The following is a 26,559-nucleotide window of genomic DNA, read 5'->3' on the forward strand; positions in this document are numbered from 1 at the left end:
AAAATGAAGAAGCTTATATTAAAATAAATGGTAAACAATACCTACCAGGGAATCATCACCGAAACAGGTCATATGGTTGTTCACGGCACAATTCACCACAGCTTACCCGAATGAAAGGCACTAAAACAGCTGTAACAAATGAAACACTAGTTATCGTGACCAGCACGGCACCAATGCTAACTGATAGTCAAACTTAACCTTCCTGGGGATAATAGCAGCCCGTGCACCACCACAAAGCCTCAACATGCTCTTACAGCTACAACAAATCAATTGAATTTACTACTACTTCTTCTTTCTCTTTTGGCTGCTCCCATTAGGGGTCGCCACAGCAGATCATCCATCTCCATACTACTCTGTCCTCTACATCTGCCTCTTTCAAACCAACTTCCTGCATGTCTTTCCTCACCACACCATAAACCTCCTCCTTGGTCTTCCTCTTTTCCTTCTTCCTGGTGGCTCCATCCTCAGCATTCTCCTACCGATATACCCCATGTCCCTCCTCTGAACATGTTCAAACCATCTCAATCGGGCTTCTTTCACTTTGTTCCCAAAACGTCCTACATGTGCGGTCGCTCTAATAAGCTCATTTCTAATTCTGTCCATCCTCGTCACTCCTAATGAAAATCCCAACATCTTCAGCTCTGCTACCTCCAGCTCCACCTCCTGTCTTTTACTCAATGCCACTGTCTCTAAACCATCCAACATAGCAGGTCTCACCACAGTCCTATAAACTATCCTTTTCACTCTTGCAGATACCCTTCTATCACAAATCTCACCTGCCACTGTTCTCCACCCACTCCACCCTGCTTATACTCTTTTCTTCACTTCTCTAACACACTCTCCATTACTTTGCACTGTTGACCCCAGGTACCTAAACTCCTAGACCTTCTCCACCTCTTCTACTTGCAACCGCACCACTCCACTTCCCCTTCCTCTCATTCACACACACTTACTGTCTTACACCTACTGACTTTCATTCCCCTTCTCTCCAGCACGTACCTCCACCTCTCCAGGCTATTCTCAATCTGCTCCCTACTCTCACCACAAATAACAATATCATCCGCAAACATCATAGTCAATGGAGACTCCTGTCTGACCTCGTCTGTCAACCTTTCCATCAACACTGCAAACAAGCAAGGGCTCAGAGCCGATCCTCGATGCCCCCAACTTAAACCTGTCTGTCGTTCCTACTGCACACTGCACTGCTATCACACTGTACTTATACTTGTCCTGCACCACCCTCACATACTTCTCTGACACACCTGACTTACTCATACAATATCAAAACTCCTCTCTTGGCACCCTGTCGGACGCTTTCTCTAAATCCACAAACACACAATGCAACTCCTTCTGACCTTCTCTAAACTTCTCCATCAACACTCTCAAAGCAAATATTGCATCTGTTGTGCTCTTCCTCGACATGAAACCATACTGTTGCTCACAGATGGTCACCCCTTCTCTCAGCCTGGCTTCCACTAGTCTTTCCCAAACTTCATGGTGTGACTGATCAGCTTAATTCCACTGTAGTTACTGCCAGTCTGCACTTCTCCCTTATTCTTAAAAACCAGTACCAGCACACTCCTTCATTCCTCAGGCATCCTCTCATCTTCCAAAATCTTGGAACAACCTGGTTAAAAACTCCACTGCCATCTCTCCTAAACATCTCTATGCTTCTACCGGTATGTCATCTGGTCCAACCGACTTTCCACTCTTCCTTCTCACAAATCCTATCCACTCCCTGTTTCACCATCTCCACATCATCCACCCTTCTCTCTCTTTTATTTTCCTTATTCATCAGCATGCTTAAAATACTCCCTCCATCTTCTCAACACACTCTCCTCGCTAGTCAACACATCTCTATCTCCATCCTTAATTGCTCTAACTTGCAGCACATCTTTTCCAGCTCGGTCCCTCTGCCTGGCCAATTGGTATAAATCCTTGTCTCCTATCTTAGTGTCCAACTTCTCATACAGCTCCTCATATGCCTTTTCCTTGGCTTTTTCCACATCCCTCTTTACCTGCTGCCGCATCTCCTTGTACTTTTGCCTATTTTTCCCAATTCTGTTTCGCCAAACTCTCTCTCATTATGCTTTCCTGCACTTCCTCAGTCCACCACCTGTCTCTTTGTCTTCTTTTCTATTCCCAGATGTCACACCAAGTTCCGTTCTAGCTGTCTCAATTATTTTAAGAAGGAGGAGGATCATAGGGTGACGTATAAGAGTGGTGGAAGGTGCAAACAGGTGGACTATGTTCTATGTAGGAGATACTTTGAGTTGCTTTGATGATTGGGCAACTACTGCAGAAGTCCATCACTTCTGCAGTAGTTGCCCAATCATCAAAGCAACTCTTCACCACCACAAGCTCATGTCTGACCACTTCCCTGTACCTTACACTGCAGTCGTCCTCCTTAAGTTTCCACCATCTTATTCTTATTTCAGTCATCACCCTCATCCTCTTCTTTTTAACCTCCAAAGCATCCTACAGACCACCATCTGTCAATGCTGTCTAGCTACACTGTCCCCTGCGAACACCTTGCAGTCTCTAATCTCCTTCAGGTTGCATCTCCTACATAGAACATAGTCCACCTGTTTGCACCTTCCACCACTCTTATACATCACCCTATAATCCTCCTTCTTAAAATACATATTCACCACTGCCATTTCTTTTAGTGAAATCTACCACAATCTGCCCTTCCACATTCCTCTCCCGAAGACCATACCTACCTATCACCTCCTCATCACCTCTGTTCCCTTCACCAACCTGGCCATTAAAGTCTGCCCCAATCACCAATAGTTCTTTCCTAGGTACACCTTCTACCACTTGATCTAACTCACTCCAGAATATTTCCTTCTCCTCCAACTCACAAGCCACTTGTGGGGCATAAGCACTGATAACATTTATCATCAACCCTTCAACTTGCAGCTTCACATTCATCACCCGATTCATCATCAGAAACTCTCTTCAGCTCCACTACACTCTTACAGTACTCTTCCTTGAGGATCAGCCCTACACCATTTCTCTTTCCATCTATACCATGATAGAACAGTTTAAACCCCCTTCAATGTTCCCGGTCTTACTCTCTTTTGCCTAAACACACAACATATCTACCTTTCTCCTCTTCATCATATCAGCTATTTTTCACCCTTTACCTGTCATAGTACCAACATTTAAAGTACCAACCCGAAGGTCCACACTCCTAACACTTCTTCTTTCGCTGCTGTCTCTGTAGACGTCTTCCTCCTCTTTTGGACTCAATCGAATTTACTAATGTGCATAAATGCACTAAAACATTAGCCACAGAGCTAAAACTCACCTTTTTTAATGGAAGCTCGCAAGCACAGACGGGGCGGGGCTCTAGCAATGACGCATCCCAGGACACGTAATCACCGTAATAGACCATGACACAAAAAATGCCTACCTGATTAGCTTGTGGTTGGTGTCCAAATGCACAAGGGACCGATGTGCTTGAACTGAACATTATGATCTCACAACATGTCTCACAAGTTAAGACATTCCAGCAAGGACTCCAGCTGAATCAGCTTTATTCATATTGTCCAAGACTCTGTTCCACTGGACTCGATGACAATGAGCTTACATGTATTTTTTCATCATTCTGTAACCCCTTATTATTCCAAGTGTATCACATCAAATCTGTCAAATCAAAAGCTGGAAATAGTAAAGGTTTAGAGCTGAAATTCATCTAACAAATTCAAGCTTCAAGTTATTGTTGGTCTTCTAAATATTATTACACAAAATGTGTTATTACACACATTTTGCAGATAAGCTTAAATACATTTTAAATTACTTTTTTTATGGAAATAATAAAAAAAAAAATTGTCCCAGAGTTACGATGATTCATCTTGTGATTTTTCTATCTTACGAAGACGATAGCAATATGACAAAATGTTAAAAAATATTTTACTTTCTGTAAATGTAGCAGCTTATAATCCACATTCCTCTCATGCTCATCCATGCACATGTTGCCACATACATATACACTGTACAGTACTGTACATTGCCCTGTTTTGCTGAATTATGTACTGTAATTTGTTTAATTACTAACAAATTACTGTATTGTACCTCATACTGATTACCATTCCTTAAGACTGGGTAGGCTAGGCCATGTCTCGACTTGATATTTTCAAGTTACAATTGGGTCATCGTAAGTCAGGGACCTGTATCTGGACTTGCATATCTGTAAACTGATAATCTTGTATTTCTCATGACACACAGTAATGAAACATAAACATTTAACTCAACCACAGATTGCACAGTCTCTTAAAGTATTCAGGACTCAGCTACACTCAATTTTAAAACTACATATTTGTCTTACACAGAATCAGTTTTGAACATTGGGAATTAAATTCGCTGTTGGGACAAACCAGGCTACTTCTAGTTCACTGTTCTGCTCTATGCAGTAAATGATTGTGAAACATATTGGAAGCGTATATTAAAATCTTTATGAAAGAGCTCATGTTAATCAGATAACTAGATTATCTTCCAAATTTTATTTAAATGTTTGTACATTATCGTTTTATTCTAAATACCACTGACATTAATGTTTAGTCAGTTTATGATTATTATTCCCTCTCTCAATCAAAAGTACAATCATAGGTCCAACAGAAGGAGGTGGACAGGTGGAACTGAAAAATGTTTGTCCTAGTAAATATACTGAAGGAAATCTAAAAAGCATGGATGTGTAAACTGTATGTAAGTAATTTTGATAATCATCTGAATGTGCAAAAATATTGACTTATCAACTTTTTAAATAAAACTTTTGCCAATTCTGACTTTAGCCCTTTAAACTTGATTATAACGATGATTAATAAATAAAATTACATATCATGGTTACAACAAACTGTAAATTAATGGTGAATTATTATTTTTTTTTATAAGCACAAGAAAAACTGACAGGTTTAACCTCAGTATTCCAGATAACTGCACTCGCTTCTGTCCAGGCAGCATGCAAGTCTCTGGTTCTGTCTGAGGTCTGAATACAGACATGCGCAAATTTAGTATAAACTCACAACCTGCACATAATTCAGCTGAAAATATGACCAGAAATTTGCATGTATGGAGAACATATTTGGATAAAAGGCTAGTTTCCAAGACAAACATTAATAATGAAAATGATAGATAATATTGCATTTCTTTATTAACAATGCATAATTTAATGCCACTCCAAGATCACAGTACAAGAGGTGTGCAAATTAAAAAAATGAATAAATCATTTTCTGGACAATGACACCATAAAATCAAGTTTTGGATTTATTATACTCACTAAGTTTTGTCTGCCTATAAAGAAAATGCTGAAACCTGATAAATGCCCCCATGAAAATGTAAAACAGATGTGAATGAATGACATATGAACATGAAGACCAGTGACAGGATGGGGATGGAAACCTGACATGGATAAACACACAAGCACATGGCTACATAAACATGGAAGCAAAGAAGATAGTATTAGCAATTCAAGCCAGCACACACTAATACGTGAGCAGGTCATTGAAGGAGACCTGGAGCTTGGCTTGGAGAGCAGCCTCATCCATCTCTGGAGCTGGAGCTCGTTGTGGGTGGCTGTAAACTGTGAGCTCCTCATGGGTTTTGGCTATCTTTCCCTAATAAAAAATGAAAATGGGATAGCACATCATTCAGGCTGAACCTCCATAGCAAGGTGGGCTTAACCCTCATGTGCAGACAAACCCAGCCAGTGTGCCAATCTTCCTGTTACCTTAGGTGATCAGGGGTTCCACCCAAAGAAGAGCTGGACCACTGAACTTTAAAAGCAGGGACACGGGTCATCTCAGGTTTGGGATCAAGTTTCGTCTAAAAAATAAATATGGCATTGCAACTTAAGCTCCACCCCACCACCCCTTCACAAACACACCCCTGCCTTGAAATAGCCATTGTATGGTGGTGGTGGGGTGGGGGTTCAAGGGGCCTTCGAGACTCAAACTTGAAGGCATGGCACTCATTCTCCTCTTACCAGCTGCAACCATAATAGTGGTAAAGTAATTTCAAGTAATGCAATGAAGCACAGTAGCTGAAGCAAATTCAAGTGTGGGGTAAGAGCATTTTATTAAAATGCGAACAAGTAAGTCTAAATTTGCAGGACAAATCTAAAATATAAATTAGGTGATGGTCAGGTGATGGTCAGGCAAACAACAACAAACAGGGCAAGGCAAGGATGAGAAACAAGAAACAAAAATGAGAGTATAATGAAAACAGCAAAACATAAAACGTGAAAAATGGAATAAAACAGCTCGGTAATTAAAGCTAAACTAGACCAGATAATCAACAAAAAACTAATTAAAATAGAGACAGATGTGACCAAAACAACTGGTTACTATTGGTAACCCCACAACTCTGAAACATTAAGTGGAGAGATCCATCTATGCGAAGGGCATCTGTACCCAACATCTGCAGAAGCATCCAATTCCACCAAGTATTGCTTGACAGACAGGAGCGCATGCCCAAAGGCAGGAAAGATACCGTCCATACACCGACTGCATAAGGCAAGTGCACGTTGCTACCTTTCCTCAGTGAGCATATTCGCTTCTCGGCAAACCTGGAGGATTTCTCCACTCCATGTTTCAGAGTAGTGGGGTTACAAACATATTGTTCTCTTCATCTCAAGCTCGAGATGCACCTATGGAAGATATGGACAGCTTCCTGGTTGCCCAATAAACTCAGTAGCAGACCCCACACAAAGTGATGAAGAAAACCCAGCCATTAAAGCATGGACCCCTAGAACCCTAATGAGACACAATATGCAAGCAGCATGTGGAAATATACATATTGATGTATGTATATTGAAGAAATTTTGGTGTCTAGTGAGGATACCAACTAACATGATAAACAACATAAATAAACTGGGCTGGCCAATCAGGAATAAAAGAGGTTGAGGACCTAATAGCACAAGGTTACAAAGAGCCCACCCCTAAGGAAGCATGAGCTACTGTGGTCTGGGTAACATCAAGCCGGTAGTATCTGACAAATGTATGTGGGGAAGCCCAGCTTGCAGCGGCACAAATGGAGAAGGAAGGAAACCCCTCTAACAAGAAAACCCTCTAACAGAGCCCAAGAAGCAGTTATGCCTCTGGTAGAGTGTGCCCTGATGCCCCTGGAGGCTGCACTCCCTTAGATTCATATACCAGTGAGAAAGCTTTCACAAGCCAATTAGATAGGCATTGCTTAAAAATTGGAATCCCTGTCTTTGGGGCCCAAGAAGTTAAGAGCTGGTCGCTCTTTCTGAAAGGGCTAGTCCTGTCGATGTAAACACGAAGAGCATGCACAGGGCCACAGAGGAAAAAGGGAGAGGATGAATGACGAAGAACACCATCACACTGCCAGTGAAAGCTGGGAAGCATTTAGGTATAAAGGCTGAGTTAGGCCTGAGAAAAGCCTTATCCCCAACATGACATGCGGCGATAACTGCTAAACAAACCTTAATCATAGAAAAGGAACTTTCACCATCAATAAGATCTTGCAAGAAGCCCAAAATATCAGCGACTGAGCACTATCTGAAGGTGGAGGTGCCACTTTCCGTAGAGGGGGTTCCCCCTCCACAAAAGGTCCGCCCCCCCTGTTCAGAATGCCCAGGACATGGGTCGCCTGTAACAGACAGAAAATGCCGTCTGAATGCAGAATGCTCCATACTAATGGCTTGTGAGCGAGAGCATGAAGCTTGGAGAAGCATGAAGCCCAGAGGGGGAAGCATGATTGCCCAGAGGGGGGAGAGGGGGGGGGGGGGGAGACAGACTTTGCGTTTCTCCAGTGGCGGAGCACTGCTGTGTATGTGCACGTCACCATGACATAGCAGCAGAGATCGCGTAGCAGGCTGAGATGAAGAGATAAAATCCACTCCAGGACGCAGGGAGAAGCTACTTTCTAGGGCCTGGGAGGGCCCATAAATTTTCCATCATAAACATCTCTCTCTTGATCCAAAGCTTTCAGAAGAGCCAGCCATTGATGTTGAGGCATGCGGCAGCTCGTTCACAGGTAACAACTGGGTAAGGCAGTGGGAGCGAAAGTCTGATGGGCTATGGATGACCGGATGGCCATGTCCTTATTCCCAGAGCCTGGCGGTCCGTCGATGAGACGCTGTTCGCCCGCTAATAAATCCTTGAACGGAGACGTGAATTAGTCTGCACAGTTTGTGGAAACTGCACCATGAAAGGCCCCGGGATGTGCAGTGGCATTGCATTTATCCTCCTCTGAGTCAGAGAACTTAAAATTGACGCACTGCGTAGCGAGCACTTTGAGCATGTGATGCAGGAGATTTTTTGGCAGTGTAGAGTAGAGAAGCAATGGGTACAATTCTTGGGTAAGTCAATCGCTTACAATTCTTGGGTAAATCAATCGCTTTCTGAGCATGTTTAAGTCCCAAGCAGACAACACAGAAGGGACGGGGGTTCCCTAGCGACAATGAGAGCACTGCACGCAGCAGGGCAGGCTCATGACTGGTTGTCCACTGGTGTAGCCGGTGCCAACTTCGAAAGCGCCATGAGAAGTTATGAAATAGGCGGGCAGCCTATAAATGGGCACGAGCGTGGGAGGCTTTCAAAAACCTAACCTGGCCAAAGACAAACACGTCTGGCGGAGGCTGATCTGAATGTGTCCTCCTGAGGACAAAGGTGAAGTCCAATAACTAGAGAGCTGTGAGGCAAGTATACAGATGTTCACGAGAAACGAATGTCAACTTAGGAAAGGTAGGTCTGTCATTGCCAGACTTGGTGCAATCGGATGCTTCTGCAGAGGTCAGTACCTGATGCCCTTCCCATTGGTGCATCTTGAACACGAGATGATGAAAGAGAACAAAAGCACATGGCTACATAAACACAAAAAGAAAGTCAGTACTAGCACTGCGAGCTGGTACATGCTACGTGCTGCAGTGAACCGTGTGAGGGTTAATCTCTGATTGATGTTAATGCATTGTCTAGATCACTAGAATTGTTCCACTTTGGCCCTGGCAAAGCCATGGACTGTACAGATTTTTGCTGGAGCCTAATTTTTATACACACCTTACCTGAATTGCTCATCACACATATCTAACATACAGTTGTTGATGTGTTGAGTAGTGCACAGAATCTTAGAATGAAGAGAGCCATTATTCTTTTGTTCTTATATGTATATACTTTTGTATATTGTAAGTTTTGTAAAATGTTTGTCCCTGTTGTTTTTGTCTTTTTGTGGCTTTGTAACACCAAATGTATAATACATTTTAAATTTAAATACAAATTAATAAAGTATTTTCCACTCTTCTCTACTCTACTTCCAGTGATGGTACATTGAAGAGCTACAGAATTTAAAATTACCATATACAATTGTGTGTTCCTAACTTTGTTGAACAATTTGGGGCAGGTTCACATATGGGTGTTATGATTAGGTATCCATAAGCATTTGGGCAAACAGTAAGCCTCTATTACATAAATTTATGAAATCTAGAATAAAGACGTTTACAGTAAGTGCTCAATCAGTGATTTTGATATTGCTACATGTCGCTGATTGCTACTTTCTATCATGACTGTTTTGTTTGTTAACATAATAATAATTTAAGTGTGATTTTGGGTTTGCCTACCAATTTTAACCCTAACAAATAAGCAGCCATTAAAATGTTAACCGATATTATAATTAGGTATAATAGCATTAGGCTTATTCCAAATTAAACTAATACAATCAAAACTAAATCACATTTAAACTTTTAGAACACAATGTCTGCCAAGGCCAATGCATTTACACAATAAACCTTCTGCCCATTTTTGGGGTTCACTCTATTGACGGGTACATTGCAATATTAAATGCTACATTTAGATATTAAACCAAAATGTATTCTACACATTCAAAGTTGTATTATACATTTAAAATACATACATTCATTTAGAGAACTCCTGTTTATAATTCTGTAATATTAGTTTCAAAATAGTTATTTGTATTACATACATCTATATCTTTATATACAATGAAAATATATCTGAAAATGATGGAAAGTTGAGCTTATTACAGCTGTCCAAATCATATACAAAATATAACTGTAATGTAATAGGTATAGTAGGGCAAAGATTTTCAAAATTACCTCTATAAAACCTTTATCCTACTTTTACAACTTGAGCTTGTTTTCTGAAAACTGTTATACAAATATATGGTTTTAGATATCAATGATTATAGTGTACTGTGATCTGGCAGTTATACCAGAGTTCCAGAGGCAGGTGGATCTGAGCTAGGCCCCTTCTGAGCAGTTTCCTTGGAGGTAAATTGCTCTGGATAAAGAGAGAGCTCCACAGACCTGACAGAAAGAAAGATCAGATTTACACACAGAATGAGGACACTGACCATACTCTCAAAAAGAAACTGCCAAAAAAAAGAAATAGCGAGATTTGTGATTTACCTTCCATGCAGTGAGTGACCATGAAAGGAGGATGACTGAGGAATCTGTGGATGTGAGTAGAGTGGTCCCAGTGGGGCAGACCATGGAAGGTGCACCAGATGGGGTGGGGGGCGCAGACGAAGTCCATCTTGCCCACTGGCTGCAGTGGGGTAACCCATTGCATTCCTCAGATACCAGTCCCGGAGTCCCTCCAATGCCAGAGCTTTGTGAAGACTACGAGTAGAGTCATCCAGGGCAGGCAGGGAGAAAGGTCCAGGTTTGCTACTGAAATTGACAGTGGAATTGGGCATCTCTGTTTGGTGGGGTAGTAGGTTTGGAAAGGATGAAGCAGTGGAGCCAGATAAAAGATTTGTAGGCTCATAAGCATATACCAGTAAATGGTCTAGACTATGCTGCTGGAGGGGGGTAAATGGACCACAAGACTTAGTTCGTGTGACTTTGACTTGACGTGGTTTAGGCTGGTAATTCTTCACAAATATAGGGCTATATGAGGGTGTGGCAGAGGCTAGATGCATCTGGGAATGAGCAAAAACTTTGCAATGAGTTGAGGTTCCAGATTTGGGAAGAGCAGAAAGGTCAGACCATATTTGCTTTACTGAAAAGTGTTCCTGGGGCTTAACTGGTCTTTTCTGTGACTTGCTCATACAATCTATCAGTGCCTCATCATAGCTTGCTCCATTTCCTTTATTGACTGATGAATGCATGTAGCTTTGTTCTTTAGATCCACCCATCTGTCTCTGTGGGCTCCCACGATACATGCATCTTAGCTTGCCATCAGTCAAGGACTCTGAGCTCTTATATGGTCCAGTTTTTTGGGGCATGCAATTTTGGGGAGCCACTAACTGAGAATGGCTGGAACGGTCAAGCAATGCCTCAGAGCTGTTGCTACGGCGGGCAAGAGAATTGTATGTGTAATTTGTACGCTCTGAGGAGAAGCTCTCCATAGATGCTAGTGGAACAATCCGAGCAACCTCCTGACTTCCATCCCACTGCTTTAGTGCTACATCATTTGACAGACCAGACCTAACAGTGATAGAGAGATGCTGCTATGAATAAAGGTGTCAGAGAGAGAGGATTATCTTAAATCTATCTGTAGAAACCATTACATGTTCAATCTGCAATCTCAAAACCGCATGCATTTAACCATAACTGAAATACACTAAAATTATTGAACCATTTGGGCAAAATAATATATTAAACACTGTACCTTATATGAAAGCAGACTGGCATGTTTTGTGATACACTAGGTTTACCTATCCACATTGTATGTACTTCTTGGCAGGGAATGACTTGGGCTATGTTATTAATCATGCTTGTGTTTTTATCTACGACACAAAAATGCCAGCCAAAATGCTGCGAGCAAAAAATTATTATGTTTACCTGACGGAGTTAGAAGCAGAGTCACAGCAAGTCCTCATCTCGTAGTAAATCTCCACTGGAGACAGAGTCTTACATAGGTGGCTGTCAGGACTGCATGAGGCCAGGCGAGGGTGAGAAAATGAGCGATGCTCAGAAACCACACTAAAAGACAAGTCCTCTGTGTGCCACAAAAATAAACAGGGTTGGTGGTGTTTAGAGGATTTCAAACTATGCAGAAGTTGAGAAACCTATTGGGGTGTTTAATGCTTGGAACCTTACTGGAACTGTAAGAATTTTAAAGGTCCAAGGACGTAATGCTGGATTTTGTTTAGATTTTGGTTTTTGAAGGGTTCTTTTTTGTGTATTTGTATAACTGTTACTGGAGCCCTATTGTTCTTGTTTCTGTTTCTCTAGGGGAAAAATTGTGGTCAAACACTGAAATTATGCATGACAGCATTCCAATTCATCCAAAAAAAAGTGTTCAGTCCAGTTGATGTCATTAGTCTGAGTATGTCATTAGAATTCTGTAAACAGAATCTTAGTATGTTAATAATTTGGAAAGATTACAATAAGTGCCCAGTCATAGATTTCAGTATTGCTACATCTGGCTCAGGATGGCGGCGCGTGCAGATACAGCAGCTCCGAGCTCTCAGATATACAGCAGCGTGTTTTTTTTTTTGTTTTGTTTTTAGTGTGTTAAGTTTATTTTCAGGATTGTTTTTGAAAATACAGACCTGGAAAATTATTGTTAATTTGTTTTGGCCTACATAGCCTTTTGCACTTTATTAACCACCAAGTTCAACAAGGTGTTCCCAAACCAAAAACCATGTCTGGACAGGAATGTGGGGTCTCTGCTTAGGGTGAGGAACAGGCTGGCTTACAGTAATGCCTGAAAAGCAACCCCACAGCATGTGTAGGGGTATTAATGCCCTAATGGATTACAAAAAAAGCACCTTATTGACCAGCAATGACGCCACACTTTCTGACGCTCTGAATCAGTTCTTCGCTCGCTTTGACAACCACACCAGCGGAGTGGAAACTCGGACAGCACGACGACCCAGAGAGGAGCCGGTACTCCTCTTTGAATGTCATTGGGTGAAATCCACTCTAAAAAAGGTTGACATTAACAAAGCGGCAGGACCAGACAGGATGCCAGGATGCACACAGATGTCATGTCAAAGCAAATATCCCCACTGATCTGGACAGCCACCATTTGGAATAGTGGGAACAGATCAACAAAGGATGCAATATTAATCGCACTCCACACAAGCCTGTCCCATCTAGAGAATCCCAACACATATGTTTGGATGTTAGTTGTAGACTTTATCTCTACATTTAACACAATAGTTCCCCACAAGCTAGTGAACAAGCTGAGCAACTTGGGCTTAACCACTACACTCAGACCACAGAATGTCAGAGTGGGCAACTACACATCATCCATTCTCACCCTGAATACAGGCGCACCACAGGGTTGTGTCCTTAGTTCAGCCCTTTTCACCCTATTAACAAGACTGCAACAGATATGGACAAAGGATATTTAGACTCTGATATAACAAACCAAGCTGTCTGCCTCTCTTTTCTATGTTGCTGCTAATGAACCAAATACTTTATACCCAGGACTGTATTTTTTAAGTTTTATTATTATTATCATGATTACTATTATTATTACTATACTAGTTAGCAGTTATTATTGTAACTTGTGCAATATTTCCTGTATTTTGACAATTATGTTTGCACTGTGTTGCACTCTACTGTTTGATCCAAGTTCCACTGCACATATATTTCATTGTTCATATCATCACATATTTCATATTATTATATTTAAGTGCTATTATTTTTTGTTTATTCTTTTGTTACTCTTACATTTGCCTTCTTATTGCTGCTGGTTTTTGAGAGCTACCAAACAAATTGTGTTTAATCACTACAATGACGCTAAAGTCTCTAAGTCTAAAATGTTGGTCATTTCTATTTGCTATCATGACTGTTATGTTTTCAATGACTATGTTTTTTGTAAACATAATAATTATTGAAGTGTGAGGTTTTGGATTGCCTACCAATGTTAAGTTAAACAAATAAGAAGTTAATCATTAAAATGTTAACCAATGTTGCAATTAGGCATACTACCATCAGGCTTATACTATATTAGACCTGTACAAAAAAAAATAACATTAAAACTTGCAGAACTCAATGGAAAATATAGGCTGCCAAGGCTTTCATAAATTATGCCACCCAATAATCATTCTACCCACTTTTGAGGTTCTTTTAGTTGTTAAGATTTGTTAGAACTTGTAGGGGCACTTATTGTTTGTTATTTTGAATGACTTCTTCTTCTTTAAATTCTCAGCTGAAATGAATTGTGCAGATCAAACTACAAGTAAAAAAACTTGATCTTCTTTTACTTCTTTTGTCTGCTTCCATTAGGGGTTGCCTTAATTGATCATTCATCTCCAGATCACTCTGTCCTCTACATCTGCCTCTTTCAAATTAACCACCTGCATGTCTTTCCTCACCACATCGATAAAACTCCTCCTTGGCGTTCCACTTTTCCTCATGCCTGGTGACTCTGTCCTCAGCATTCTCCTACTGATATACCCCATGTCCTACCTCTGCACATGTCCAAACCATGTCAATCGCACCTCTCTCACCTTGTCTCTAAAACATACTACCTGTATGGTCCTTCTTATAAGCTAATTTCTAATTCTGTCCATCCTTGTCACTTTCAATTAAAATTGCATCTTCAACTCTGCCACCTCCAACTCTGCCTCCCGTCTTTTTGTCAATGCCACTGTCTCTAAACCATACAACATACCAGAACTAACTTATAAACCTTCCCTTTTACTCTTGTAAATACCCTTCTATCACAAATCACTCCTGTTACTCTTTTCCACCCACTCCACCCTGCCTGCATTTTTCTTCACTTTTCTAACACACTCAATTCAATAAATTTTTATTTGAATAGCGCTTTTAACAATGGGCATTGTCTCAAAGCAGCTTTACACAGATAATGTAGTAAGAAAAAATTTATAAGATTGTTCTTCAATAGTGAAAGTTAGTCCCTAATGAACAAGCCAGTGGTGACTGTGGCAAAGAAAAGATCCCTGAGATGGCATAAGGAAGAAACATTTAGAGGAACCAAACTCAAGAAGGAACTCATCCTCATCTGGATTGCACCGAATGTCCATTTAACACACTCTTCATTACATTGCACCCCAGGTATTTCAACTCATCCACCTTTACCACCTCTACTCCTGCACCAGTCCACTGCCCCCCTCTCATTCCCACACATGTACTCAGTCTTTTGCTTCTACTGACTTTCAATCCTACATACCTCCACCACTCCAGGCTCATCCCAACCTGCTCCCTACTCTAACCACAAATCACAATATCATCCATAAACATCATAGTCCATGAAGACTCCTGTCTGACCTCATGTGTAAGCCTGTCCATCACCATTGTAAACAGGAAAGGGCTCAGAGTCGATCCTTAATGGAATCTCACCTCCACCTTGAACCAGTCTGTCGTTCCTACTGCACACCTCACTGCTGTCCTCATACATGTCCTGCTCTCACATACTTCTCTGCCACACCTACACACCTATCGATAACAGCATTCGATGACAACGAATTTAATTATTGAGAAAGCGTGCTAAGAGTGGAGTTGTGGTATTGTATGAGGAAATACTATACCACAACTCCTCTCTTAGCACGCTTTCTCAATAATGAAATTCGTTGTCATCGAATGCTGTTATCGATTAGTGGGGCTACTTAAGTTACGGGTTAGCATGACTGCAAGATAACGTCCGTCTGCGGAAATGGCGGACAGTACAGGGTCAACCGGTAGCAGGAAAAAAAGGTGTGCATCCCAAGTCATCCAAGGCATGGGAACATTTTATATTAAACGCAAAAAAGAAAACTGTACCTGGAAGTTATGTAAAGCGGAGCATGTGTGGGATGGAGGTACCACAGTGATGCACGAGCACGCAAAAAAAAAATACCACACTCGTGTCATAGATGAAGGCGAAATATCAGCACGGTAAGCAAAAACTGTATAATCTTCATCATGTAAAAATAGTATTGTTTAATAAAGTGCTATTGTGTAAACTGTACTGCACTGGATCTATTCTATCATAACTCGCGACCATCAGGTTGCGCAATCACCTTGCTCCCGTCATAGTGATGGATTAAATTAAAACAGTGCGAACAAACACTATACAGCGGGTAAATAAGTATTTGACACGTCAGCATTTTTATCAGTAAGGGGATTTCTAAGTGGGCTATTGACACAAAATTTCCACCAGATGTAGCCATCAAGCCAAATATTGAATTTATTCAAAGAAATCAGAACATTTAATTATACAAGTTGAGTCATAATAAATAAAGTGAAATGACACAGGGAATAAGTATTGAACACACTTCATTTAATACTTTGTAGAAAAGCCTTTGTTGGTGATTACAGCTTCTAGACAGCTCTTGTATGGAGAGACCAGTCGTCTGCATTGCTCAGGAGTGATTCTGGCCCATTCTTCCACACAAATGGTCTTTAAATCTTGAAGGATCCTTGGGCCTCTTTTATGAACTTTGATCTCTCTATACATTTTCTATGGGATTTAGGTCAGGTGATTGACTGAGCCATTCAAGCAACTTGATTTTCTTTCTTTGAAACCACTTCATTGTTTCCTTGGCCTTGTGTTTGTTATTTATTATGACTTAACTTGTATACTTAAATGTTCTGATTTCTTTGTATGAATTCAATATTTGGCTTGATGGCTACATCTGGTGGAAATCTTGTGTCAATAGCCCACTTAGAAATCCCATTACTGATAAAAAATGCTGATGTGTCAAATACTTATTTTCCCCGCTGTATCTAGAAGCAGCAAATAATAGCAGTGGTAAAAGATTACATTTTTAGTCACTGTTGTGATTTCCTGCAAACTCATGCATTTGTCCACCAATGCATATTTTTTCCCTTTTTTTTTTATCAGGCCTATAGCATTTGTCTACTACAACAGTAAATGTATCTGTTTTCCTGTGGCCTTACTACTTTCAAATGATTGTTTTTAATGATTGTATATTTACTTTATGCATATATCATTTAATTATTATACAACAGGGGTGGCCAACCAGTCAGAGACAGAGAGCCACATTTTTTTCCTGTGTTACCGCAAAGAGCCACATCATACACATGGGCACACATGAACATCACTAATCCCTTCCTCTAACACACACACACACACACACACACACACACACACACACACACACACACACACACACCTCTGCTCAGCCAGATTTATTGTAAATGTCACACACCAACATAATGACAGAAATTGACTCCTACAGTTCTAAGACCACAGGACAGTCATTTTCAACAATGAAAATTGTTTGCACTGTCTCACACACACAAACTCTTAGTTCAACCAAGTCCACAAACAAAAATATAATAATATACAATAGCGTTTTTCTTTTACTATGCATGTTACTTAATGGGAATTTTGGCATTCCTTGCCTTAAACAATTCCCTTCAAATCTGGCTCATATTCCGTTGTTGCCACTCGAAGCAATTCTTTTACATGGGTGTCAGTCAGAACAGATCGATGCTTTGATTTCATGTGTTCCAGGGTAGAAAACACAGACATTGTGTTTTTTTTATGTGCGTGTTCACTTCACCTGAGTTCAATACGGTATTTTCGTCAAATGCGCATGTGCGTGAGATGAATATACCGCAAAGTTTCCCAGTAGGGGCAAGATCATTTAAGTCTTAAAAATACCGTATTTACTCAAGCGAAGCAAACACGCAAATAAAAAAAAACACAAACTCAAACATCGATATGAACATAAGAGCCGCATGAAACCAGCTAAAGAGCCGCATGTGGCTCGCGAGCCGTGGGTTGGCCTCCCCTGTTATACAACATTAAATTAATTATATATTTTATATGCTTACATCTTCACAAATAAACAAAATGTCTGTATTTTTTTTTACAACAGTGTTGTATTATATTTTATATAGATTTTTTTTAACATGGCTGTCAACTTGCTATCCACAAAATACAATGCAAATAAAAAATTTTCAGATTAATCGTTTAATCAAAAAAAGAAAAGAACACATCAGATTAATCGATAATAAAAATAATCATTAGTTGCAGTCCTACTTCTGACCTTCTTGTTACTTCTCCATCAGCATTCTCAAGAAAAAAATCTTCCATGGCATGAAACCATACTGTTGGTCACAGATGGTTACCCTCTTCTCTCAGCTGGCTTCCACTACTCTTTTCTATAACTTTATGGTGTGGCTGATCAATTTTATTCCCCTGTAGTTACTGCAGGTCTGCACAACTCTTTATTCTTAAGAATCGGTACCAGCACACTCCTTCTTCATTCCTCAGATATCATCTTACCTTCCAAAATCTTGTTAAACAATCTAGATAAAAACTCCATCGCCATCTCTCCTAAATATCTCCATGCTTTAACTGGTATGTCATCCGGTCCTTCCGACTTTCCACTTTTCATCCTCTTAGCACATACTTCACAGCTTAACCCCTCTGCCTATGCTACAAATCCTTTTCTCTTTTCTTAGTGTCCAACTTCTTATACTGCTCATCATTCCGCTTGACCTGTTGCCTGTTAATCTCCTTGTAACCCTGCCTCCTACCTACTTTTTTCATCTCTGTCAATCAACATTCAGCAACGGATGCTGTCTAGCTACACTATCCCCTGCTAACACATTACAATCTCTTTTAAGTTGTATCTCCTGCATTAAATATATATTCCAGCTGTGTTCCTGGCCTTACTCTTTTTCCACTTGGTTTCCTGAACACACAACATGTCCACCTTTCTCCACTCCATCATATCAGTCATAATGTCAATGTTTAAAGTACCAACTAGGGCTTAAACAATTCCTTGAGTAACTTGAGTAATTCCAATACAAAAAAATAATTGAGACAAATTATTCGTCTAGGCCATTTAACTACACACGGAGCATTGTGTTTTCCCATGGGCCATTATTACTGATGCACCACCTGCTAAACTATGGAGTGCTCTGGACTGTTAAAACACAGAAGCACAGAAACACGCTGCAAAATAAAAATAAAAATAAGGGAATAACGAAGAGAAAAGACAGCCTGCTTAGAACTACAATTTTAGAACACAGAACACACCCTTAATGTAAATAGCAAAGTTGCAGCACTTTACATGTTTTTTAAAGGATGCTTACTTGATGCAATATTTTGAAGTACAGTGGTGTGATGTCTTATTTTTTTGCATGTTTGTCACACTTTAATGTTTCAAATCATCAAACTAAATTAAATATCAGTAAAAAATAACACAAGAGAACTCAACATGCAGTTTTTAAATGAAGGTTTTTATTATTGTGGAAAACCAAAATGCAAAACTACATGTCCTTGTGTGAAAAAGTGTTTGCCCCATAAGCTAATAACGGTTTAGGCCACCCTTAGCAGCAACAACTGCAATCAAGCATTTGATTCTGCTTCAGGATTTTTTGGTAAACACCAGAATGCATGGTTCCATTTATCACAGCACGTCTTCCAGGTCCTAAAGCAGCAAAACAGCCTCAGACCATCACACTACTACCACCATATTTTACTGTTGGTATGATGTTCTTTTTCTGAAAGAACTTTTTTAACTGGTGTTACTTTTACGCCAGACGTAATGGGACACACACCTTCCAAAAAGTTCAACTTTCGTGTCTTCAGTCCACAGAGTATTTTCTCAAAAGTCTTAGACAGAATGGCAGCCTCGGCACGACTCTCTCTAGTACTTTCTTTATTTTTGTTTATTGTCTGTGTGTTTAGTTACCCTACCCTAATAACTTACACTAAAGAAGCCCTATTTATTACCCACACTGTCTATACTGTCTTACATTGTCTGTATTGTCTTGTATAGTCTGTTTTTGTCTTGTCGTGTCTGTTTTGTCATGTATAGGTTTTTATTTATGTCTGTACTTTTGAGAGTAACACACAGCTGGAACCAAATTCCTTGTGTGTGTCAACACACTTGGCCAATAAACCTGATTCTGATTCTGATCATCAAGATGTTTTCTGGCAAATCTGAGATGAGGCTTTATGTTCTTTTTGCTCAGCAGCGTTTTTTGTCTTGGAACTCTGCAGGCAAGTGAGGCCTGCACTTCTTTGGATGTTGTTGGTGGGTCTTTTGTGAGCTCTTGGATGAGTTGTCGCTGTGCTCTTAGGGTAATTTCGGCCACTCCTGGGAAGGTTCTCCACTGATCCATGTATTTGCCATTTGTGAATAATGGTTCTCACTGTGGTTCGCTGGAGTCCCAAAGCTTTAGAAATTGCTTTATAACCTTTTCCACACTAATAGATCTCAATTACGTTCTTTCTCATTTGTTTCTGAGTTTTTTATGGATCTCGGCATGATGTCTAGCTTTTGAGGATCTTTTGGTCCACTTCACTTTGTCAGGCAGGTCCTATTTGAGACATTTCTTGATTGCGAACAGGTGTGGCAGTAATCAGGCCTGGGAGTGGCTGGAGCATTTCTAAAGCTTTGGGACTGCAGTGAACTACAGTGAGAGCCATTATTCACAAATGGCAAAAACATGGAACAGTGGAGAACCTTCCCAGGAGTGGCCGGCTTACCAAAATTACCCCATGAGCACAGCGGCTTCAAGAGGTCACAAAAGACCTCTTAGACTGAAGAACTGCAAGCCTCACTTGCCTCAGTTAAGGTCAGTGTTCATGACTCCACCATAAGAAAGAGACTGGGCAAAAATGGTCTGCATGGCAGAGTTCCAAGATGAAAACTAGTCAAAGTCCTGACCTGAATCCTATTGAGATGCTGTGGCATAACTTTAAAAGAAGGTTCATGCTTGAAAACCCTCCAATGTGGCTGAATTACAACAATTCTGCATAGATGAGTGGATCAAAATTTCTCCACAGCACTCTAACAGACTCATTGCAAGTTATTAGGTTTAGGGGCAAAAACTTTTTCACACAGGGCCATGTAGTCTGGGATTTTGTTTTCCCTCAATAATAAAAACCTTCATTTAAAAACTGCATGTTGTGTTCTCTAGTGTTATCTTTTACTAATATTTAAATTAGTTTATAGTTTAAAGTGTGACAAACGTGTAAAAAATAAATAATTAAATAAATAAAATAAATAAATCAGAAACACTTCTTCACACCACTGTAGCTATTTTAAAATATTTTATTTTATAGTTTACATTTATGTATATAGTACAATAGATATTGCCTTACATGTATACCAGATATACCCTGATGACTTTATTATATCAAATATATATTTGCCAATCAGGTGGCAGCAGCACAGTGCATAAAATCATGCAGACACTGGACAAAAGCTTTAATTAATGTAGACATTAAACATCAGAAATGTCATCTGTTTTTTTTTTCCATTTTTGAACCATCTAGTGTTCGACAGACTGTGTCTATGATAGCCTTAAATTATTGTTCATGGCTGAAAAACGTATAATCTAATGTGGCTCCTGGTGTTGTAACCCTCAGGGTTTGATGTGTATTGCCTTCTGAGATGCTGCTCACCAGAATTGTAATGAGTGCTTGTTAAAAATTACTGTATACTTCCTGTGAGTTCAGACCAGTCTGGTCACCCGTTTTGACCGTTCTCATAACCAAGGTTTTTTCAGCCTGCGGACTTGGTTTTTCACAGCGTTCTGTGTAAACTCTGGAGTGTGTGTTAAATTCCCAGAAGATCTTTTTAGTTTCTAAAATATAATAAAAACACTATGGCAACCACTATGCACAGGAGGAAGTCATAGATCAGCTTCCTGCCGACTAAAAGAAAGGTGCTTTATACATGTCACATGTACTTTACCACACAGTGAAATTGTTTCTTCACATATCACAGTTATTTTAGGAAGCTGGGGTCAGAACACAGGGTCAGCTATGTTACAATACCTATTGAGCACAGAGGGTTAGGAACCTGCCCCAAGGTCCCCAAAAGCAGCAGCTTGGCAATACCACGGCTTCCGTTCAGTAACTGAGCTACCACCTCCCACCACTTTACCACCTTCCATATAATATTGACCAATATATGTGGGAATAATGTGATTTGCTGCTGCCACATGATTGGCTGACTGCATAAATCAAATGTATATTGTAAGTAGACAGAGAGTGTAAATTTGGGTGGCATCAACAATGACAAGAAAACTTCTCTGAGATAAAAAAGGAGAAACATTCAGATGAAACTGAGCATTTAAAGAATGTCAATAATTATAAAAATAAAAAAAATCAAGTTTTTGTGAAAATTCTTGAAAATAAAGTTATGTGCCATTACTGACTCACCGTTGTCTTGGACATGAGTAGAGTCTAACATGGAACTGCTCTCTAATTTAACTGTTTCCTCTGCAAATGTAAAAATATGAAATCTTACTTTAGATTGGGATAGATTACAGATACTGGCAAAGCATAATGTCACAAAACAAGACTATGATAGGAAAAATGTCTCAATTTTACACAGTCAGGCACAGATATTTGGACATTGATGAAAGTTATATTATATTATTTATTTAATCTGTCAATCACAGGATTTTTTATTTCAAATCAGGTGTACAGCATAGGAATTGTGGGAATTAGTGTACAATATTTTATTTCCAGTCTAACACCAATTCTTTTGTTCTTGCTATACACTTTAGGCATTTGGGTTTTAGATAAAAAATAATAATCAGAGAAAAGAAATATACATTTTAGCAGTAATTTCCTGATATTTGTATCTGAATATGTTAAACAACTTAAAAATAATATCTTGCTTTCTATAAGGCAACCCACTGACCTCACCAAATTATTGCATTCTTCTTTTGTGATGTTTGCCCCTTTTTCCTAGTACTACAGCTTCTATTAGTTGTTTATGGGGGATTTCCCCCTTGCTGTTTCATTACTTTTATAAGATGACTGTATGTGACCCCTGTTTTATGTAACTAAAAGGAATAAGACATATTTTTCACATTTTGTGAAAAATGTGTAGTTTTGGATTTAGTTTTCTCTCAATAATAAAGAATAATAAATTCTCTCAATCTCTGCTTTAGGGACAGAGTGGAACTGATTTTAAGCCTGGGAATGTCATCTGATTGACCTATGTATTGGCCCAATATGCAGTCAACACAATCATTTTGTGATGTCAACAATGCTAAATTCACTGTTTAAACATTTACACATTACAACTTATTTGCAAAAATAAGTAAGCAACTGCAAAAAAAATTTAAATATAAATAAACTAACAAAGAGTTTAAATTGTCAGCAACATATTAACTAAGCTAATGAATATCAGTTTAAAACAAAAAGAATTCAACATATACACAAGTAAATTGCTGGATTTCTAAATAAAGTATTTGGCATTGCTTTCCATAATTTTAGCACAAACTAATCTTTGTCTCATCTGTCCAGCACGGTTAAACTTTTATTTAGTTACTTGTATGTGAAATACACACCTGGCCATGTAACAGTTGAGCAGCCAATTTTGCAATTACTTTTAGTTCTTAAAATAATTACGTTTTGCTAAAGTAATGTAAGCTTAGTAAATCTGTAATTCCTACAACATTCACAAATTTGAATAAGCATACAAAAAAAGCTGAAATAAAAAAAAAAAATTTTTTCATTTACAGTGGCAGTTTGATGGTGGGATTTGAACTTGTGACCTAATCCAAAGTCCATTTCACTAACTATACTCTGACTATATGTACACAAAAATTAATGTAGGCTAAATTAGTTTTAACATCTCCTAATATTATTTCTGCATGTGTTTCTTATTAAATGTGTTCTGTATTGCACATTCCATTAAGAATATACCACTACAACTACAATAAAATGTAAATTCTCATGTCTGACTTGTATCTCTTTTATGTAGGTGCATCACCTGTGTGACATCCACGGTGAACAGTCCTCTTGTTATGCAAAGTGTTTTTGTCTGACTCAGTGCTTTGACGGAGGGTGCAACTAAACCCGGTTTTCCCCTGTTGTCGTTGGACCAGGTTATCCTGCATAAAATTAAAGTTACAAAAACACAGTCAAATTTCATTTACCAAACAATAAATACATATGCAGCATTTGGTTAATTCAATTGGGATCTACCAACCTGTCTTTCCAAATAAAGAATGTGAATAGCAATATTTGTCTTGGATATTGTGTGTTTGACCTTGCTCATCCAAAACCTCACCACCCAAGTCTAATTATTAAATGGACAATGTGTATTTTATGGCCACATTTGGTGTTTTTTTTTATATAAATGTTTTGTAAGCCCAGACATCAAAAGCTAATTGGGAGTGGGTATTTGTTATTCTCAAGGGTAACATAATTTGCAAGAACACTGTAATGCATAGTTTTATTTATAGTTTTAGTAAACACACACAGTAACCCATAATAATTCTATGTAACTTCATATACTGTCTCCTTTTTCTTTATCTTTCGGCTGCTCCCACCAGGGGTCGCCACAGCAAATCATCCGTCTCCATTGCACTCTGTCCTCTACATCTGCCTTTTTCAAACCAACTACCTGCATGTCTCCCTTTACCACATCAATAAACCTCCTCCTTGGTCTTCCCCTTTTTCTCCTTCCCGGCAACTCCATCCTCAGTATTCTCCTACCGATATACGCCATGTCTCTCTTCTACACATGTACACCTCTGAATTCTCCTTAACTCATTCAGTTAAGCATCCTCCATCATTTCACAGTCATGCTAAGGTCAGTATTTATTTATTTATTTATTTATTACAGTTCATTCAGAAAGTATTCAGAACCCCTTTTACTTTTGTCAATTTAGTTATGCTGAAACCTGATACTACAGGAACATTTTCTCAATAATCTAAACTCAGAACCCCAAAATGACAAATAGTAGAAGAAATCTACATTACATTAAATAAAATGAAATATCACATCTTTACTCATGACCCTTAGGCACCTTTGGCAGCAATTACAACCTTGAGTCTTTTTGGATATGACTCAAGAGGTTCTGTATACATGGACTGGGGGATTTTCACCCATTCTTTATGGAAAATTCTCTCAGGCTGGGTCAGGTTGGATAAGGACCATCAGTGCAAAGCTACTTTTAGTTCTGTCCAGAGATGTTCATTATCGTTCAAGTTAGACTTAGGTCCTGTTCGCTGTGGAACAGGTTTTTTTATTAAGGATATCTCTGTAATTTGCTTCACTGTGCTCTTAGAAATTTTCAGTGCAGCAGTAATTTTTTTGTAGCATTCCCCAGATCTATACCTTGCAAGCACTCTGCAGGCAGTTCACTCAACCTCATGGCTTGGTTTTTGCTCTGATATGCATTGTCAGCTGTGAGGCCGTATACCTAAAGGTGTTTGCCTTTCTAAATCATGTCCAATCAATAAACCTTTCCACAGGTAGACTCCAGTAAAGGTGTAGAAACATCTCAGCAACAATCAACAAAAATGGGAAGCACAAAAGCGTGTCGTTGTGAAGAGTCAGACATGTGATCTTTCAGGTTTTTCTAAAAAGGAAACAAATTACTTTTACAAATTGTTTTAAAAGACCTAGAGGTCTTATTTGCTCTTGCATATTTAGTAAAACTTTCTTTCAGCTTCTCCCATTAGGGGTCGCCACAGCGGATCATCCGTATTCATGATCCGCATGTTCGATTTGGCACGTTTTTACGCTGGATTCCCCTTCCTAACGCAACCCTCCTTATTTATCCGGCTTGGGACCGGCACTAAGAGTGCACTATTTAGTATTGTGCTTTAATAAAGAAAAAGTAATACTTATTCAATTATAATAATAATCATTGGAATAATTAGTAGAATATTTGATTACCAAATAATCAATAGCAACAGCTCTATAATAAACTAAAACTTTCTGCATGATTTACAAAAGTATTTTTTTTATCCTGTATGTTTGTAGCGTGTGTGTATCTTGATGACTTCTTTTTCTTTCGGCTTCTTCCATTAGGGGTCACCACAGTGGATCATCCGTCTCCATACACCCCTGTCCTCTACATCTGCCTCTTTCAACCCAACTACCTGCATGTCTTCCCTCACCACATCCATAAACCGCCTCCTTGGTCTTCCTCTTTTCCTCCTTCCTGGTGGCTCCATCGTCAGCATTCTTCTACCGATATACCCCATGCCCCTCCTCTGCACATATTTAAACCATCTCAATCTCGCCTCCCTCACCTTGTCTCCAAAACGTCCTACATGCGCTGTACCTCTTATAAACTAATTTCTAATCCTGTCCATTCTCGTAACTCCAAACGAAAACCTCTTAACATCTTCAGCTCTGCTACCTCCAGCTCCACCTCTTGTCTTTTACTCAATGCCACTGTTTCTAAACCATACAACATCGCAGGTCTCACCACAATCCTATAAACTTTCCCTTTCACTCTCGCAGATACCCTTCTATCACAAATCACTCCTGCCACTCTTCTCCACCGACTCCACCCTGCCTGCACTCTTTCCTTCACTTCTCTAACATACGCTCCATTACTTTGCACTGTTGACCCCAGGTACCTGAACTCCTCAAACTTCTCCACCTCTTCTCCCTGCAACAGCACCACTCCACTGCGCTCCCTCATATTCACACACAAGTCTTACTCCTACTGACTTTCATTACCCTTCTATCCAGCGCGTACCTCCACCTCTCTAGGCGCTTCTCAACCTGCTCCCTACTCTCACCACAAATACCAAAATCATCCGCAAACATCATAGTCCATGGAGACTCCTGTCTGACCTCGTATGTCAACCTGTCCATCACCACTGCAAACAGGAAAGGGCTCAGAGCCGATCCTTGATGCAGTCCAACCTCCACCTTGAACCAGCCTGTTGTTCCTACTGCACACTTCACTGCTGTCAC

The 26,559-nt window shown here is 39.6% G+C and overlaps 1 protein-coding gene and 1 long non-coding RNA gene across 4 annotated transcripts in view; one reads left to right on the top strand and one right to left on the bottom strand.

Moving 5' to 3' along the window:
• The window catches only part of LOC310722034, a 120,064-nt gene that overhangs the window by 86,066 nt on the left and 7,439 nt on the right, over nucleotides 1–26,559 (top strand). The window lies entirely within an intron of this gene.
• The window catches only part of ccdc120b (coiled-coil domain containing 120b), a 32,339-nt gene continuing 11,841 nt past the window's right edge, over nucleotides 6,062–26,559 (bottom strand). For 2 of the 3 annotated variants that reach the window (XR_014532240.1, XR_014532241.1), the window contains exons 5-10: nucleotides 23,608–23,728; nucleotides 22,041–22,100; nucleotides 11,768–11,924; nucleotides 10,388–11,410; nucleotides 8,438–10,285; nucleotides 6,062–7,260 (exon numbers count right to left, since the gene is read on the bottom strand). Coding sequence is in view for 1 of the 3 variants with exons in the window: in XM_083534170.1 (XP_083390296.1) it covers nucleotides 10,186–10,285; nucleotides 10,388–11,410; nucleotides 11,768–11,924; nucleotides 22,041–22,100; nucleotides 23,608–23,728 (1,461 nt within the window). In the remaining 2 variants the exon portion in view is untranslated. Of the gene's footprint in view, nucleotides 7,261–8,437; nucleotides 10,286–10,387; nucleotides 11,411–11,767; nucleotides 11,925–22,040; nucleotides 22,101–23,607; nucleotides 23,729–26,559 lie in introns of those variants that run through there. The other variant, XM_083534170.1, reaches the window with a different exon arrangement.

The sequence above is a fragment of the Silurus aristotelis genome (genome assembly GCF_946808225.1).
Source record: "Silurus aristotelis genome assembly, chromosome: 28".
In the NCBI taxonomy this organism is placed as follows: Eukaryota; Metazoa; Chordata; class Actinopteri; order Siluriformes; family Siluridae; genus Silurus; species Silurus aristotelis.